The following is a 19,303-nucleotide window of genomic DNA, read 5'->3' as shown; positions in this document are numbered from 1 at the left end:
TATTTACTCAATATGAAAATTACATATCTGGAAAATGCATATTGGGATTTGTTATTATTATTATTTTTTTTTATACACTAGTAGTGTAAAAACATGATTAAAGTATCATATAATATCAACAAATAAGCTAGTGTTATAATACTAATAGCAAGATGTAAGTGTTAGGATATATGTAAATATATACTGTATAATTCGGTTTCCTTAGTTTAGCCTTGAGGATATTTTGTTACCATGTTTATAGCTAAATTAGGGGCTTAGCTTTATCTTTGTATACTGTATATATTACTAACAAAGCAATCATAATATTCACGGAATATAATTCTTTCAGTAAGGAACAACACAAGGCAATAAATACTCCAGATAATTTACCTTATACGGTTAATATTACCAATATCAAGAGATTACATAAATTGAATACATTATATATTTCTGCATTCTCCCTAATTATGCAGTATATATAATACACCACTAAGCAAATACTATCCTATGAAACTTATTAATTTGTTACAAAATTAAAACAAGGATTAGCTAAAACAATAATCATCCTTAAACTCTTCGATATGAGAGGTGGTGATTTTGTGTTTCTTCTACAAATTGTTGTTGTACTGTTATTGTATTTTCCCTTTGGAAGAGGAAGACTAATTGGGGGCTCAAATGGCATTTTCAAAACAATTAAGGTATACACATAATATTTCATTCCCATAATTTATGGTTAATATTCTTGGTTAAATTTAATTTATTAATGATATGTTAATATATTGTATAAGGCCTTGGGTATAATTATTGTTATATACGTACGTACTGACTGATCAGTATACAAAGATCTATAATCTTTCATTATTTTCTCCCCAATTTCATAGTAATAGCTAGAACAAGAAGAATGAAAAGAGTATCATAAATTAATTCAAAAAAAAAAAAAAAAAGCTAATAGCCTAGCTATTAACAAACTTTTCCCTCAAACCTTCAAAAACATTTCATGAATCAATAGATAACCGAATTGGAAATGTAAATAAATTATTGCATTTAAACTATTTATTAATTCATCAATATGCTATTTTCAAATTTTTTTCACTCATTTGTTAGCTAAATAAAATGAATATGGCAAGGATATAACATATAGCTCTAATTTTAATCAATAGAACAAGTGATTTGAATGTCAAATACTCCGTAATTCAGTTGGTTAGAGAATAATATCATAAATAAATAAACTTGAGATTAACTTCCATATATGTACAACATTTTCTCTTTAACTTCCTTTACATCAAAGGACAATAATAAATGGAGCAAAATATTTCTTAATTAATAAGAAGGTTAATTATTCTTATTTTCCTTTACAGTTTTAGATTGCTTGACTATATAAAACCTAGCCTTTCCATCTCATTCGAAGACATTTTAGATTTATGTTCTAATTTTATTGATGTTGTTTGGTCCTTTGTTAAACGAAGCGGGAATACGGTAGCACATGAATTGGCTCATTTCCAACCTTGGGGATTTGGTCAAAAAGTGTGGATTAATAATTTCCCGACTCGTATCTTGGATGTAGCGAATAATGATTTATTAATCTAAGTCCCTTTTGGGCTTTTGAGGATTGTTCCAAAAAAAAAAAAGCCTTTCCCATTTCTTAAGACTTAAAATGTCATCAATTCAATATACTGTATGTATAATACTGTACTAAAACATACAGGATTGGTGATGTTTTTTTTCTTCCAAAATCCCCTTTCCCCTTTTATTTTATTTTTTTTTTAATTTTTTTTCAATACTTCCTCCGTTTTCTTTTACTTGCAACACTTCCCTAAAAAGGAAATGTCACAATACTTGCAACACACTATAAAAGGAAAGTTACTTTAGGGAAAAACTATACTATTTTCCTTATTTAAAGCACATGGCCCACTAAATTACACTCCTAACAACCACTCATCGCATTTTAAAGTGTATTATATCATGTGAACCCCACATTTCTTAAATACCGTGAAAAAGTGTGTGTTGCATCTAAAAGAAAACGGAGGAAGTATATATCATCAACTACTTATTATAAAATTTGCACAAAATATTCACCATATCATATAATTGTAATAATTTAGATTCATATATTTTCCATATTTATATTACAATATTTTTCATATCTTTTACTTCGTATATTTTAATTTTCAAATTAGAGCTGACAATTGTATCATGTCATGTCGTGTTCCGATTTGAAGTTAAACGGGGTTGGGAAGTTTCAACACTAACCCAACCCATATAATGTACATGATGTGTCATGTTGACCTGTTTAATTAACAAGTCGGAAGCCCTTGACACAAACCCGCTTTTTTCGTGTCTGTTTCATGTCATGTTGTCGTGTTATATGAAAATAATATTAGCCTTGTTCAATAAACTTCCACAATTTATTAGGTCTTTTTCTTAATCAGGTTGAGTCGTGTTAATAAATATATTATAATTATATTTTTCATGATATCTTTATTAAAAATTATTAATTACTTTTCTAATTAAAAGTAGAGAAATTACCGTGCATGACACGGACCATAATATAGTTATTTTTAATATTCAAATGTCACAGTACGTTAATATTAGCTCAAATTACATTATTAACACATCTATAAACTCCAACCGCACCAAGTACTAATTCGCTACTTGTATATTATATGTATTGAGTATTAAGATTTAATAAGAGACCTACTCTACTCTCATATCCCTCGTCTAAAGTACAGTTTATATTATGTGCAGTAGATTATGAAATTATGCATGCATGCAACAATGTTCTATATGGTTCTATTTAACTCTCTAAATTTGTTGTAGGTTGGAGATGAAGATATAATTGATTGTATTGACGTGCACAAGCAACTAGCTTTGACTCATCCACTCCTTAAAAACCACAATATACAGGTTTTTTTTTTATTTTTATTTTATTTTTTTTAAACACCATTGGTTCAGTTAAGTTTTGTCAAACTTTGATGATTTAGGGCCTGTTCACATTTACTTAACTTCAGTTCAGTTCAGTTCAGCTCTAAACAATTCAGTTCAGTTCAACTCCTTATTTCCCTCTCTCATAAATATTCATTTCAGCTCAGTTCAGCTCAGCTCCAATCAGTTCAATTCAGTAAATGTGAACAGACCCTTAATAATTATCTTTCTTTATTGATTGTCTATTAATATTTTATTGACCCATGAGCAATTCTAACCTGATAAGTGCTAACATGTGATGGTTGTAATTTGGCAGATGGAACCGAGAACGTATCCAAGTATGTTGAAATCAGTGAACGAAACATTTGAGCTTATGCAGTCTTGGCACAAGTATGGACGGTGTCCATACGGTTCCATCCCTATTAGTCGAAAATACAGTGGTTATAACTCTAGCAATGTACAAAGAAAATCATCATCACCTTTTGCAGAAGCATTACCAAATCTTAAGATTCATAAGGTGATTCTTTATTTTCTTTCATTCTTTACAAAATTTACTAAATAATTTGAGACAATCCGCTCTTAAATTCCCTTACCCAAGCAACTTAAATTAAGTGGAAAGTTAAACGTCGTTCTCAAATATCTAATTAACGGCCGTAAAATAAACTAAAATTATAAATTTGCCCTTTTTTAATCAAAAAAATTACCCCCTCAATTTACCCCCCTCTTCATACTACCCACCACTACCACCTCTTCATACTAACCACCACTACCACCACCACCACCACCATCACCACCTCCTCCTCCTCTTTTAACCACCAACTCCCTGCCTCCGGTTTCACGATCTACACAGCCGCGATAATGACGAGTAAGGACAAAGGGAAGTCGGTCGCCTACGGAGAAAATATTTGTTTTTTTTTTTTGAATTCGCTGCAAACGCCTAGATTTTTCACACGTCCTAGGCTCAAACGCCTAGTTCGTGCGAACATCCGTGTGGTTGTATGAAAAATCTGGGCGTTGGAGGTGAAACGCCTAGTTTTTTAGAATATCCTAGGCTGAAAAGCCTAGTTTTTTCGAATAGCCTAGGATTTTCGAAAAAACTAGGCGTTTCAGCCTAGGGTATTCGAAAATTCGAGGCGTTTCTTGGGTTTCGGATTTTTTTAAAAAAGTTATCGCGACGTACCGATTTCGTACGCCTCGACGAGCCTTTGGCGAGCGTCTAAGGTTGTGTTTCTGGTATTTCGTCGTTGTCCATAAGATCTAATGAATTTGATTTTGCAAAATTTAAAAAATTTGTTTGATTTTGAAACTCGCGGTGGTTGTTCGATGAGCGTTAGTGGCCGTTGACCACTAGAGAGAACGGTAAAAAGTTTTGTGTACAGTAAAAGTGTGAAATTGAGGTAAAATTAATTATTTTTATAATCGTTATTATAAAGATAAATACGTAATTTTATTTTATTTTGCGGGCATTAATTAAATATTCGAGGGCGATATTTAACAACCCCTAAATTAATTCCCCTCCACCCTCAACGGTAATCATGAGTAAAAGGTGGTGTAACTCCGACCACTCGATTTTCTATACTATTATAAGTTCGTTACTAATCTTATTATATGTCACACATTCACACTTCACTGTACAACATTTAAATGTGTTAAAGGACTAATTCAATTAAAAATTTAAGTTGATGGTTGAATTTCAAAAATATGTTTATACTCTATCACACGATCACACCCCCTTACGTCTGTTATGACCTCATGAAGAGGGCTTCCTAGTGGTTTTTTTTTTATCACATCACATCAATTTTAAAACTAATAATTTAATTTATTTTTCCGTGTTTTTATGAATCATTATTTCAATTTGGGTCTGGTACTAGTATGCTATGATCCAAATCAAAGCAGGTGACGAACCAGGAAAGTTCAGAGGAGTGCATGGAATTTTGAACGTATGGAACCCGGTTGTCAACCCTATAGGTCTAAGCCTTTCACAAATATGGATCGTTGCTGGCGATGCTAAAAACCTCAACACAATAGAGGCTGGTTGGCGGGTATGTATCGCAACATCCATATTTTAGCTATAATATACTTGTATAAAATGTACGAAGTACTTCCTATGCCAATTAATACGCGATCAATCCTTTTTTTTTTTTTTTTAAAGTAACAACCTTCTCAACGATTCTCTCAACAACTAAAGTTTATATTTCACTACCCGCTAAAAATGTGAATATTATTGTGCAGGTACACCCATCCGATAGTCAAAGTAGACCAAGGTTGTTCATATATTGGACGGTAAGTAGCTAGTAAGCTTAGTATTATATGGACTAATACAAATTTAATGTGTTCTAAATTTACTTCAATAATTAAAATTTTTAAATGTTTGAATTATTAGAGGGATAACTACATGTCCACGGGTTGCTATGACCTAAGTTGTCCGGGTTTTGTGCAAACAAACAAGGATTTCGCTGTTGGTGCATACATAGATTCCTCCTCTGTTTATGGCGGATTACAAAAATCGATTAATCTATACATATACCAGGTAGTAGCTTTACACAATTCTGTAATTTTTTTCTTTATCGAGTACTAATGTTAAGGGTAGTAGAAAATTTTCAATCACAATTTATTGCGGATGACTAATATTTAGGCTATGTTTAATTCACCTGATGTGATTTGATTCGAAATTTCCTACTTCACGATTTGTCGAGTACTATTGTTAAGGGCTTTGTCCCTCTATTTTCTTTCCAATGAGATTGTACACTTTGGTCATAAAACCATGATAAACTCTTTCCATAAAATATTAGAAACAATTTTTTTTGGTGTTCCATTCGGTTCACCTTTTGAGCTAATCCGGATTCGGGAATTAGTTCTGAATGGTTAGGTTTCAATCCGCTCCCGATTGTTATTGCGGGGGATCGAACACAGATCCTCCATATCAAATGTAGTCCCAATCACCAATACACCAACAACCAATTGGTAATATTAGAAACAATTTAACATGCATGGGAATTCTTGTTAGATATATGTCATTTTAAAAATTCAAATTCTCGCGATATCTTTGCAATAGGATTCATCAACAAAAGATTGATGGTTAACTTATGGTGGCAAAGCTATGGGATATTGGCCAGCTTCCCTATTCACAAGCATGACAGACAAAGGTGGTGATATAGTAGCGTGGGGTGGAGAAGTCGCAGATGAAATGGCACAAGACAACAACACTATTACACAAATGGGCAGCGGACATTTCTCTAATGAAGGTTTTGGTAAATCATGTTATATTCGTGATTTATTCTATGTTGATTATGCTGATAATAATTTCAAAGAAGTTCATCCTAAACAAGAAGATTTTGAAGTCCTTACATCTGTGCCAGAATGTTATGATAGTAAATTTGTCCAGAATGCTGAGCTTAGGTTCTATTTTGGAGGTCCTGGATGTCAACCAACATAAACAGGTCATGTATTATAACGTGAGCTTGAATTCTATTTTGGAGGTCCTAGATGTCAAACAACATAATCAGGTCATGTATTATAACGTGTCGGCTTCCTTTTATGTATGTTGTTTTTAAATAAATTATAAAGTTACTACATGGTTCAGTATCTAATTAAAAATCAGAAATTGTACTACTTTTAATCTTACCCATGTAAAGGAATATTAACCTCCATACAATCAAGAATATTATATGGAGTACAAGACTTCAAAATATAAGATTACAAATAATTGAGAGGCCAGGGCTTAAAACTTAAAACAAGTAAATACAATCGTAGGAGAAAACATCAAAACTGTAGCATGCAACAGTTAAGCGGAAAACGTCGTCTTAGCTTGCACTGCACGCATCGCATGCATAGAGGGCTAGTATAACTATGAGCGAGGAAAATAACATGTAACGACACTAAGTTGCACCATAACACATGCATCATGCATGCATAAAAGGTAGCTTCGTCTTGGAGACAAAATTGTTAGCACATGTGACACTTGGTTCTTCCTAGCAATATTGGCCTTAGCTATTACGGAATAACCCTTACTCCAATCCATCGATTCTATACATAACCTAACATCAATAGACAAATGCCAATCATAATAAATTACTAGTAATAATTTATAATTATTGATCATGTGATGACACAAGCTCACTAAGCTAAGGTGAACCAAATATTAAAAAAAAAACAAAAAAAAAAAAAAAAAAAAACGAGAAGGGATTTTCGACACAATCTCATTTTATTCTCGAATAGGATTCTACATATTTGGTTGTAGTTTTCTATGGAAATTGTGATACTTTGAGTTTTCTCATTTAATCAATTATTATAGTAAAATTTTGTTTCCAGTAAAGGTGATCAGAGAGTGTGCTGTTGAAATAAAAAAATTGAGTGCGTAAAAGGAAAGGGGTTTAAATAATCGAACTGTTTTTCTTTCAAAAAAAGAAAAAATAATTGAAATATTTTTTAAAAAAATAAGGTTGAAGATGAAAAAGAAAACAGTAAAAAAAAAAAGTTATGTGTTGAAGTAAAACATTACTCCCTCCATTTCATAATGTTAGTCTCATATACTATTTTGGGCGTTTCAAAAAGATATACCCATATTGAATATATTTCATTTATAACTTGATTTTTTTTTGAATTAATAAGTTGTGGATTAATGACATTACTCTAAGTAAGGAAATCTTTACCTTAAATTATGCAATTATAACTTGTGCTTTCCTAATAAAAAATTTAAAAAGTTAAATAAGGTAAACTAATTATGAATTATGTTGTACTTTAATGTTAGATTCCAAATATATTTCTTTTCTTATTTTATGTGATTGATTCCATATGGGACTAACATTATAAAACGGGGGGAGAATCTAAAAAAATTGATTTATTCAGTTTATTTAAGGCGAAAAACATTGATGTATGCCTAAATTTTGTATAGTAGAAAACATATCCCTTTTGAGATGAAGGAATGTCCATATTCTTTCTTACTACCAAAATCTTTCTTCACTTCATTTCCACGCCTAATTTACCTTTTTCTCTTAAATTTTGCTTGTAATAAATGCACAAAGCAAAATATCTTGTTGAGTTAGTGTGGCCCAAATTTCATAGCACAGCTTATTTCATCTCAAGGTTTCTAGAAAACCCTATTACGTTTAGAAATCAACAGAGATTTGTGGAAGAATCTAAAATTGGTGAATATCATAACTCATAAAGATTCTAGATTTATGTGGCAATTTAAAGAACATGTGTGTAGAATTTTCTACGCACTTTTGGGAGCATACACCACCTATAAATAGTGGTGTTGGGCATCATTTGGGAGCATGTATCCACCTACATATCCTCTAATACTCCGATACTAAACATTTTATGAGTGTCCCTCCATACAATATATATGCTTAGAGAGAATTTACCTAATAATGACCTAATAAGATATCATGATGATCTGAGTTTCTACATACACACAATGTATTCATTAATCCACTATTCCTTTTTGTACTACAGTGAGAGATTTCTTGTACTATTCACCTTTTCAAGGATTATTGTGTTCCCCTGTTTTCGGAGTTTGGTGTTAATGGATTTTTTCACCAACTCTCACACTTTACAATTCTGTTTACTAGCTCTTAAAAATCATAGTTAATGAAAAATAATTATGTAATAATTTCCATTGAAACAAATAAAGCCTAAAACAAGATAAGTGTGTGATTAGGGCTATACATGGTTTGGTTTGGTGCAGTTTGGAGGTAAAATCGCACCAAACCGCAATTATGTGGTTTCTATTTTTCTCAAACCGTACCAAACCGCATTCTTAACCAAACCGCACCAAAATTGCGGTTTGGTGCAGTGCAGTTTGTGATTAAAACCGCAATTTTTCAAAGAAAAAAAAACACCTCCACAAATTTATTTAACTGATAGCAACTTATCAGCTACAATAACAAACAACAATCAACAATGAATATAGCTTCCAACTTATACTTTTACAATCAAACACTCAAAATTTGAGAATATACTACAACAGGTACACAACTAGTTTCAAAAGCGTTTGAAACTGAAAAAAAAAACGGTTATGATTATACAAAATCTAATCAAAAAAGGGTATAATCATACTATTAATTGAACTAATTAATTGATAATCTGACATACAATTAAACTAATAAGTTGAGAATCTAACATATAATTGAAAATTCGTACAACAAATTAAACTACAAACCATCGAACATACAATTAAATTTCCTACAAAACCCCAAATAATTAAGCATATTCACTAAAAAGTAGCAAAGAAATAAAAAACATATCAATGAGAAGAAGGAGAAAGTGGATCTTGTGGATTTGTAACTTCAAACTTCTAATAATGGAGGGCCGGAGGTTGTAGACGCATGGAGGGTTGGAGGTATGGAGGCTGACAGGCTAAAGTCGTATCACCTAATCAAAAATAATTACCTAAATTCACTAACTTATGCAGATAGGGAAGTAGGGTCGAATCCACAGGGAAACTAGTCTTTCTACTCCTAATTAATTAATATAGTCTAAATTATTAAAGTAACCAATATTTGTTGTGATTATAAATTATACTACGAAGATTATTAGTAAAGAGAATAATTAAGGAAGAAATCAATAATAATAGAGCCTAGGGCATAGGTTCACTAATAAACAATATTCTAGGGTAAAACACAATAATCAATCATCAATGCATTAATTAATCAGATCATAAAGGGCTTTCGCTACGTATTACAATCACAGAATTAATTTACCGGTATTAAATCTCATCTCTCGAATCTCGACCTAACCATTTATAAATTAATCTGCCTATTGAAACTAAGCCTAAACATCAATTCTCATCTCTCGAATCTCGAATCAATATTGCTAAACTCATACAATCAAACCTGGCCAAATCTAATTGCATAGCATATAAACAATCAATAAGAAATCAATTAAGCATTAATAATCAACAATCATAAAATTACCCCTTCATATTATTTATTAGATCCCCATAAACCCTAGAAGGAAAACTACTCAGACATAATTAAAACTAAACAAAACATAATAATTAAACAAGACATGAAGGGAAAAATTAGAATGAATAAAGTACTGAGATTAATTAAGAGAGAAATCGTACCAAGACGGCGGAATTACAATAGAGTTGAGGAACAAGAAAGAAAATAAAAGTCTAGAGAGAGAAAGTTGAGTAGAGAGAAGGAAGAGAATAAAAACTAGAGTAAGAGAATTATGAAGAAGTCTACAATTTTGTCTCCTAAAATTGCATTAATACTAAGCAAGAAGATTTCCGCTAAAACAAAAGCAAAACGGAAAACTAAACTCCCTAAAGAAAACACGCGCCCGGTCGGGCAGTGGCTCGCCCGACCGGGCCCGCCTTTTTCTCTTCAAATGTCTTCTCGCGCCCGGCCGGGCAGTGGCTCGCCCGACCGGGCCCGCCTCCTTTGCCTTAGATATCTTCTCGCGCCCGGTCGGGCGCGTGCTCCGGGCGCGGGACCCTTCAAGGTGTTGCTCCGCCCCGCCCGGCCGGGCGCGCCTTCGGGCGGTGCTCTGGTGGTCTGGGCGAGGCTTCTTGGGCCTCGAGGCTCTTCCTTGGGCTCTCCAACTTGGCCCAAACGCCTCATATCTCCAAAACCGAGCCCTTAGTCACCGATTTGCTACCTCCAATCGGTCTTGGGCTATCGAACGTGGTCGCGGTCTTTCAATACTTGTAGATGCTCCTCGAAAAACCCGGGAAAACGCTCCAAGTACGCAAATTCCTACAAAACTCAAGCAAAACTACAAAAGCACTGGAAAACACAAATTAGTAATAAAAGTGGCTCGTAGGAGCCAAAAACACTACTAATTACGACCAAGGGACGGGGATAAATATATATATATAATGAACACATCAGAGGCAACAAATTAGAAGAGAGAGAAAGTGGAGTAAGGTGATCAGTTGAGTGATAAACCCTAGTTTATTATTTTAACATTTATAAAAATAAAAGAGAAATATTTTTTTACAAGAGAAAATCTTACATTTCTACCTTATGTGGTACCTGGTTTTTAGTGGACAAATATTAGTCTATAAAGGTTCCACTTAAGTGTCTGATAAGACTTATAGACAAAACTTAGAGTCGCCACCTTATTTTTATCCGAATAAGGACGGATTTTAAAACAGTCAATTTTAAGAAATAAAACTAAAAAAAATCAACTGTTAACTCCATAAAGATAAACAAGGCTCAGGGTTCGGGGTTTAGGTTAAGAGAATCAAACGTCTGAAATTCGTCTTCCCTTCCGGGCTCTAACTATTGCGTTGTTAAAAATCAAGTTTTAAGACATGTTAATCACAAAAAAAAAAATGATATAATAATTAATATAAGGTAGGTTTGAGAACCAAAGTTGCACTACGTACCGATCATAGTGAGATTTTGAATTCACTCATGGATCAAAACCTTCGTAGTTCGGACTGATGCCATGTTTTAAGTAACCAATTCCATTGGGTTTTTAATTTGGGTAGTTGACATAAATGTCATTTTTTGTAATTAAGTGGGATTTTTGTGATCTTTGACGGATTCACTCATAAAAGTAAAATGAACCACCTTGGTTGAGGAAAATCACCCCGATTAGTGATCACCAAAAATGTCTTTTGAACAAGACAATTCAACAAATGCGTCCCAATTGACGACTTTTTGGTGGGTCAAGGTATTTTTTGAGTGAAGCTGGAAGGGTTCACTGTATAATCTCACTCAAGGATAATTTTTGTAAGGTTTTAAGGGTTATGTATTTGGGCTTAATGGAACTGACCAAATAAAACACGAAACCTGTCAAGGCCTTACTTCCAGTTAAAAGGGAACAATAAACTATTTATTCATATCCGATTGTCAATTAATCCATCGGGTAATTATAATGGGATATAAGCTTATTTTTATGGAGATGGATAATTGTTACAACCTTATACAACTAAATAATTAATCTTAAACCTCATGTTTGGAAATGAGGTCATAACCTTATATTAACTATCATTAATTATTAAAACAAACAAGCAAAGTTACGATTCATTCTTGTGTCGTGAAAGGGTTTGAAATAAGAAGGTTCACAGAATTATAAAAGATTTTAAAGTTTGTTAAAACTCTTAAATTCTGAAGTCGTCTTAAAATAAAATTAAAGTCCTTAAGACATCATTTATTTCAAAGGTCATTTTTTAAATAATATTAAAGATTTTTTTTAAAACAACAACATTTTGAATTAAAGTTGATTAATAACTCTTATTTCTAAAGTCATCTTTAAAATAAGATTAAAGATTTTAAAACATTTTTTTAGAATTAAAGATTGTGAAAAACTCTTATTTCTAAAGTCATCTCTAGATAAAATTAAAGTTGCTTAAAGCTCTTAATAATTAAAGTTCTACAAATATAAATACATGATATAGTGTAATATAGGTTGCATGACGCCATTATTTTCTTGAAAATAAATTAATACAATTTTTTTAAAAAAAAAAATTACAGAAAAACGTGCATATTTCATCTCTTTGATAGCTTAAACTAAAAAAATCATTAAAAATCATAGAAAAATCGAAAAAATTATTGTGAGATACGGTTGGAAATCTCTTGAAAAGTTCTATCACTTGAGCTAAAGAAATAGAACTTCTTTTGGACGTAAGGGTTGTTTTATGGGCCATCTTTGGGACGTAGTAAGTAACTCTTCACTCTTGAACATCCTTTACATAAACTCTTAATTCCTTAGGTCTTTAAGCTCACTTTAAGAAGGAAATTATTTTTAAAAAATATATCTTAGACAAACACATGAATGTATTAACCTTTCATGTTTAAAATGCATTAGAAAGAGATGCAATGCAAAATGCAATTAACCCCCATCTTTGTAACCTATCACCTCACCAATAGGCTTGGCTTTCTAATTTGGAGTAATGAAAGATTTAGGGCTAATTTAGCACCTAATATCGTCATTACCCCTGTTGATATCATCACATGGAAACAAACACATTAGTTAGCATAATAATAATAATTAAGGAAATTAAGAAAGGAATAAAGATAATACCTTGAGCTAGATGTAGCAATTTTTGGATAACCTCTTTTGTTTATCAAGGATGAAAAGGTGATAACTCCTTAATTAAAATGCAATGAAAGAGACTAAGTGATATTTTTTGGAATTTTGAGATATTAAAAGAAATTAGTGCAAAATAAAGCTAATGAACTCTTTTCTTTTTTTTTTATTATAGAAAATAAACTTGTAAAATAAAACTAAATCTTAAGAAATAAACTTTTTTTTTTTGGTTTTAATATAGAATAGGAATACTTAAATAATTAACTAAATTTTTAACAAAGATGAAAATAACAACAATACTTGAACTTAAAATATTTTTTTTATAGGAATTGAATATAATAACAATACTTAAATAAAAATAAAAATAAAAATAATAACTTAATTATATGATGCTTTTTATAAGGTAATAGCTTAAAAATAAAGCTAAATTAGAGAGATTTTAACTAAAGCAAAATGTTAGAGGAGAATTTTTTAGAGAGAATTTTTAGAGAGAGGATTTGTAGGAAATTTTTGGTGTGTTAAAATGAGAAAAATAGGGGGGTATTTATAGGAAAATAAATGAGTTAATTTGTAAATAAGTAAAAGTAAATAAAATATAATTCAAGGATTATTTTGATAAATATCAAGATTTTGGTAATAGTGAGAATCTAGATATTAAATTCTCTCGTTTTATATGTAACAAACTACTTAATCTGTTTTGCAACACTTAAACTGATAAAATAAAGAAAAGAGTAATAAAATCAACTCTAATATTCATATAATAAAAAAGTTCTAAAATGCCATGGTATTACAAAAAAAGAAAATATATGACCAAGTCATGTCACAACTCAAAAATAATACTCACATGGTATACGATAACAGAATGCCTAAATTTATTTAGTGACTATTATACTCACCAAGGTACTAAAACAACACTTATAAAATAAATATCAGCTGTGAGATGTCAGGTCTGAAAGTTACACAAAGACATTAGGTTACAATACTAGTAGGGTTGGACATAATATTTCAGAGTTTATATAAAAAGTAAAAAAAAAAAAAAAAAATAACCCCTGCCCTTATTAGATAGTACATATAAATTTACCCAAAAACATCTAACCATACGACAAAACCTTATAAATACAAGCATTACAAATAATAACTCTTACTAAAAGTATAAAGTAAGGTAAATCATATAAAATCATAAGATTGACATGATCAAAGTGAAAATACACTATGTAAAATCACACAATATTAAGTCATACGACATAAATTTAAGGTACTCTGGAGTAAAATATATTCCCTTAACCGAATGACCTTAAAAAAAAGGGTAAACTCTTATCTTACCTCACTCTACTAAAACACAAATTTATATTTATCATAGTCGTAAGGGGAAAAAAAAAATAAAAGATACAAAACTAGATCAAAACAATAGGCAAACGAATAAAACAGAAGACCAAATTCACGTCGGCAACGTAATGGAAAATATTATTTGAATAGTGTCAAATAGTGTTTGAATAGTGTCAAATAGTGTTTTGAATAGTGATATGCAATATGTGACGCGTATGAAATCTAGCTGTCCCAATTAGCGTCAGATAAATATTGATACAATTGATCCAAATTGAAATTAATTGGATACAATATTAACCGCAGGGGATAAAAAAAGGTAACGTTAATTCACAATTGACGATTGTTTATCAAAATTGACGAAAGAATACACAAACTAGACTGAATAAACAAATCAAAAAAAAAAAGATAAAAGACAAATAAGAAGAAGAAAAAAAAAAAGTAATACAAAACAACAAAACGAAATGGCCAAAACAATATGTCAGAAAGCCATCCATTTAATCAGCGAAGAGAAAGAATGAAAAAGCTCGATCCTTAAATAACGCTAAAAATATACTATTCATCTAAAGCTACGCATAACAAACATACACATTTATACTTATGTATCCCTCTTTTACTCTCGTCCATACAACACCTAGATAAATATCGATGGGTTTGGTCTGAACTTGTATTTATCGGAACAAGTATTAACTGTAGAATAAAAAGACAATGGCATTTTAACAAGCGTATATAAAAGGAGGTCCCTTTAGCACTACAACATGTAGTACCTATTTAGGTGTGGGAATGTTTGTTATTTCCCTACATTGGTTGGGCATGAGTCTTTACAGTAGCGGACTTTATAGGTAAACTGGTCATATAATAGGGATTGCACAAATCGCAAAAATCACTAGATAAAATAATAATAATAAAAAATAAATTAATTAATTAAAGGGAAAAAAAAAATCTAACAATCTAAGTGAACATGCGAATATACTTATTATACTCTAAAGGAGTAAACAATGCTTGTTTATAAAGAAAAGGACATATTCCCCTAGCGAGACAAAAAATATTGTACTTTATACTTATACGATTATTATATATATACATGTATAAAAATACAGTATAAATTGCCTACTTTTTACTATAAAAAGAAAATTACCCTTATCCAAAATCTCCACTCACCACTTAATTCTTATTTTCTTCCATCTTCCTCCTTACCCGAAAAAACCAAACAAAAACCACCATTAATTTCGCCCACCATGTTTCAAGATAACCAAGAAGATCAGCATGTCTTTACTTTTGAGGAAGACATGAGGACGATACGAGTGTACTTCATGTATATTGTGGGGCTAGTGGTCCTCCTAATGGCTGCATTAATTTACTTGCTAATTCACAAGTAAAGCCCGAAAATTACTTCGATGGAGCAGGGTAAAAATGCATGTGGTGTTAGCTGTAGTTCAATATTTTGTAATTTAGTAGCTTAGAAGTACAAATTGTAACATGTATTTTGGAAATTATGAATAAAAATCATTATTATTGCTCATTTTCTTTGTTTTAAATAATAAAAAAAAAACGTCATTAAGTTTATAAAAATATTTAGAAAAAATAATAATTATTATTTACAAAAACAATAAAGATAATAATAGTAATAATTACAAAAGTAGGATCAAAATTTGGTGTCTACACCATATGATATATCATTGTATTATACTTCGTATAAAAATGCGGTTTATATTTGCGGATTGCAGTTTTATGGTTTGCGGTTTAAACCATAAACCGTAAAATTGCGGTTAGCGGTTTGGTTTGGTTATATTTTTTTTGAAAACCCAAACTAAACTGCAATAATACGGTTTGGAAAAAATAAAAACCAAACCGCAAAATTGCGGTTTGGTGCGGTCTAAACCGCACTCTGTATAGCCCTATGTGTGATTAGCAAAAAATAAACTAAAATAGAAATAGATACATGTACAAAATTAAATAAATAACATAATGTATGATGGAGCTATTATAAATATACTGGTTATCCACTTTATATTATAATTGCTTGAAAGAGAATTCCACTTCTTTAGTTGTAATTCCTAATTCTTAACGAATAAATACGAAAACATCTGATATAAAGATTTTTCAAATTATTCCACCACTTTCATTTGTATTTGTATATTGGATATAAATACATGATTGCTATTTTAAAATTACAATATTTTCCAATAGACACCCTTTATAAAGTACTAATGACTTCTGTTATCCTCTAAAATTGTTAAAGTCATTTTGTGAAAAATGTTGTAGCGGCTTATGTATCACATTTACATGTCTAACCAACAGGCCCGTCTAAGGCCCTGTGCAAGCAGCCCCATTGCATAGGGCCTTGAAAATTAAGAGGGACTCAAAATGCAGTTAGTCTATAATAAAGGGATAAATAATTCTGATTTGTCAAGAAATAACCAAAATGAATCTGTCAAATTGGTTGAGGCGGCAACATTAGTTTTGCTATCTTATGGGGGTATTGAGGTTGGCGGAACAAGCATTGGAAGCCTGTAGTTTATTTTAACCAAAAAAATAAATAAATAAATAAATAAATAATTTTTTTTGTTTTTGCTTTATTATTGTCAAAAAGGCTATATTCTATTAATTATTCATAAACAAAATTCTGTCAATACGGAGTAATAAGAGTGTAAGTTTTACAAAATACATGTTAATAATTTAGTTAACCTTGAAAAAAATGATATGCTATCAATGTTGTAAACCTAATAATACAATTTTCTTCCAAAAAAAAAAAAAAAAAAGGAAATTTTCACTGGTAATCACGAACTTTTATTTTTTTCTCAGTGGTAAACTCTGAAACTTTTGTTTATCAATGGTAATCACGAAATAATAATACTAAGCCAATGGTAACATTAATGATAATAAAATATCAATAAACAATTAACCAGAGTTAATCTTGGTTAAATAACAATGGATTTACATTAATACCCTTTAAATTATTTTTTTTAAAAACAAAAAAAAAAAAAAAAATTCAAACCCCTCCCCACCTACCCAGCCACCAGCCAACCCGCCTCCCCTTGCCGGCGCTCAGCTCGGTCCAGCTGACGGAGTCTCAAACCCCTACCCGCCTGAGAACCCCACCACCGACACCTCAATCACAAAACAAGCACCGAAACTACTTAAGCCAATGCAAACAGGAAAGCTAGCAATCATCACCAATAAAACACTAGTACTATGCAATGCCAATCAAAACCTAAACTAATGACAAATCAGAGCACCAATGACCAATCCTCCCATGTTTCAATATACAATTCAGTAATTCGTTGATGTTTATAATTATTTGAATACAATAATCTCATATAAACTCAAAACTAAGCATATTATGAGATTTTCAATCTAATTGAACCCTAAAATATTCAACAACATTGCCCCCAAATCTGTCCGCAAAACCCGACCCAACCCAACCCATCAACCCCATCTGGCGACCCACCCTCCCTCTCCTCTCATCACCACCGAAACCAAATCAACAACAACAACACGTCGACGGCGGCAGAGGAGGTCAATTCGATATGAATAACTTCTTCAAACACCCTCGAATTTGAGTATGAGTGAGGTTGCATTGTGTTTCGAAGGGAGAAGGGTATAAATTTAAGTTGTTTTGAGGGAGGTGGTAGGGTTTTTATTCTGTATTTCGACGGAGAATGATAGGGAATGAGGGGATAGAAGTGAGGCAAGGGCGGGGGATGCAGGGAAAAAAGGTGGGTTGGGGCGAGGGATGCGGGGAAGTGAAGTGGGTAGCGGCGGCGGTGCTAGGAAGGGCGTCGGCAGGGCTGGGGATGCTAGAAAGGGAGGTGCAGTAATGGGGGAGGAAAAAGAAAGGAAGTGTAAAGAGAAAGGAAGAAGAAAGAATTGGTTGGGATTGATTCAAACTAGGGGTAGTTGTGTCTTTTAGCAGTGAAATAGCTTAACCATGGTTAAGTAATTAACAAATTATTTAACTTAAGTTATCATTGGCTTTGTATTATTATTTCATGATTACCATTGATAAACAAAATTTTCAAAGTTTACTAATGAGAAAAAATAAAAGTTCGTGATTACCAGAGAGAATTCCCCCCCGCCCCAAAAAAAAAAAAAAACCTTAATAATACTAGCAAAGTACGAGTTTCTATATTTTAGCATGTTAAAAAAAATCAAGTAGCATAATTCCATATTAAAATTTATGTAGTTTTTAAGTTTTGAGGGTCTATAATTACTACTAGCACAGGGCCCTTAAATTGTTTAAGCGGCCTTGCTAACCATATACTTCAAGTATGATTACTAGAATGCTCATGCACAAATATACTAGCTGTCCGTCATTCTTTACATTAATTAAACTGATATTTATTGATTGAAATTTTATGCAATTGATAATGACAATAGGACAAATTGTAGTTAGACTTGTAATATTAATAGCATTTCCACAATTATGGTACTCTCTTGGTTTCTCATTTACTTAGGGTCTCTTCATATTCATTGAACTGAGCTGAAATGAACTGAACTGAAATGATTGGAGCTGAACTAAACTGAACTGAGCTGAAATGAATATTTTATGAGAGAGGCAAATTAGGAGATGAACTGATTGGAGCTGAACTGAACTAAACTGAACTGAAATTAAGTAAATGTGAACATGCCCTTAGTTAGTTTGCACTTGGTAATCTAAATTTTCAATGTATTTTTGATTCATTTATATCATTACATATGGATCATATATATTTATGAAAAGGGAATTCAAATACAATGCAAAATAGGGTTGTGCAATTCTGACATCAAATCGAGATTTTTGAATTTTTGAATCCAAAAATATGCGATTTGTAATTAGTTGACTATCGGATATATATTTGGATTTGTAATAATCAAATCAATCCATAAGACCATAACCGACTTGAATACTATTTTTTTTTTCCGAATGTCTAATTTCAAATGTCCAAAATTGTAATATCAAACCAAATATTTGAAATTTCTGCCCAATCGAAACAGGTCAAATAAATCAAATTTTTGCATAACCTAAGCACACAAAGTGGAGCGAATCAAACAAATTGATATTAATTTGAATTATTTACTTTATGACAAAGTACTCTGTATGATATAC

General features: G+C 31.5%; 1 protein-coding gene across 1 annotated transcript; it reads left to right on the top strand.

Annotated features, from left to right (window-relative positions):
- The first annotated feature begins 1,633 nt into the window (after positions 1-1,633).
- Positions 1,634-6,337, top strand: LOC145584221 (protein neprosin-like). Its single transcript, XM_081641116.1, has 7 exons — positions 1,634-1,654; positions 2,797-2,883; positions 3,218-3,418; positions 4,773-4,943; positions 5,134-5,184; positions 5,285-5,363; positions 6,018-6,337. The coding sequence occupies exons 1-7, from the start codon at positions 1,634-1,636 to the stop codon at positions 6,335-6,337; spliced, it is 930 nt and encodes a 309-aa protein (XP_081497242.1).
- The last annotated feature ends 12,966 nt before the right edge of the window (positions 6,338-19,303 follow it).

The sequence above is a fragment of the Chenopodium album genome, chromosome 16 (genome assembly GCF_948465745.1).
Source record: "Chenopodium album chromosome 16, dcCheAlbu1.1, whole genome shotgun sequence".
In the NCBI taxonomy this organism is placed as follows: domain Eukaryota; kingdom Viridiplantae; phylum Streptophyta; class Magnoliopsida; order Caryophyllales; family Amaranthaceae; genus Chenopodium; species Chenopodium album.
This window is presented reverse-complemented; position numbering and strand designations above follow the sequence as displayed.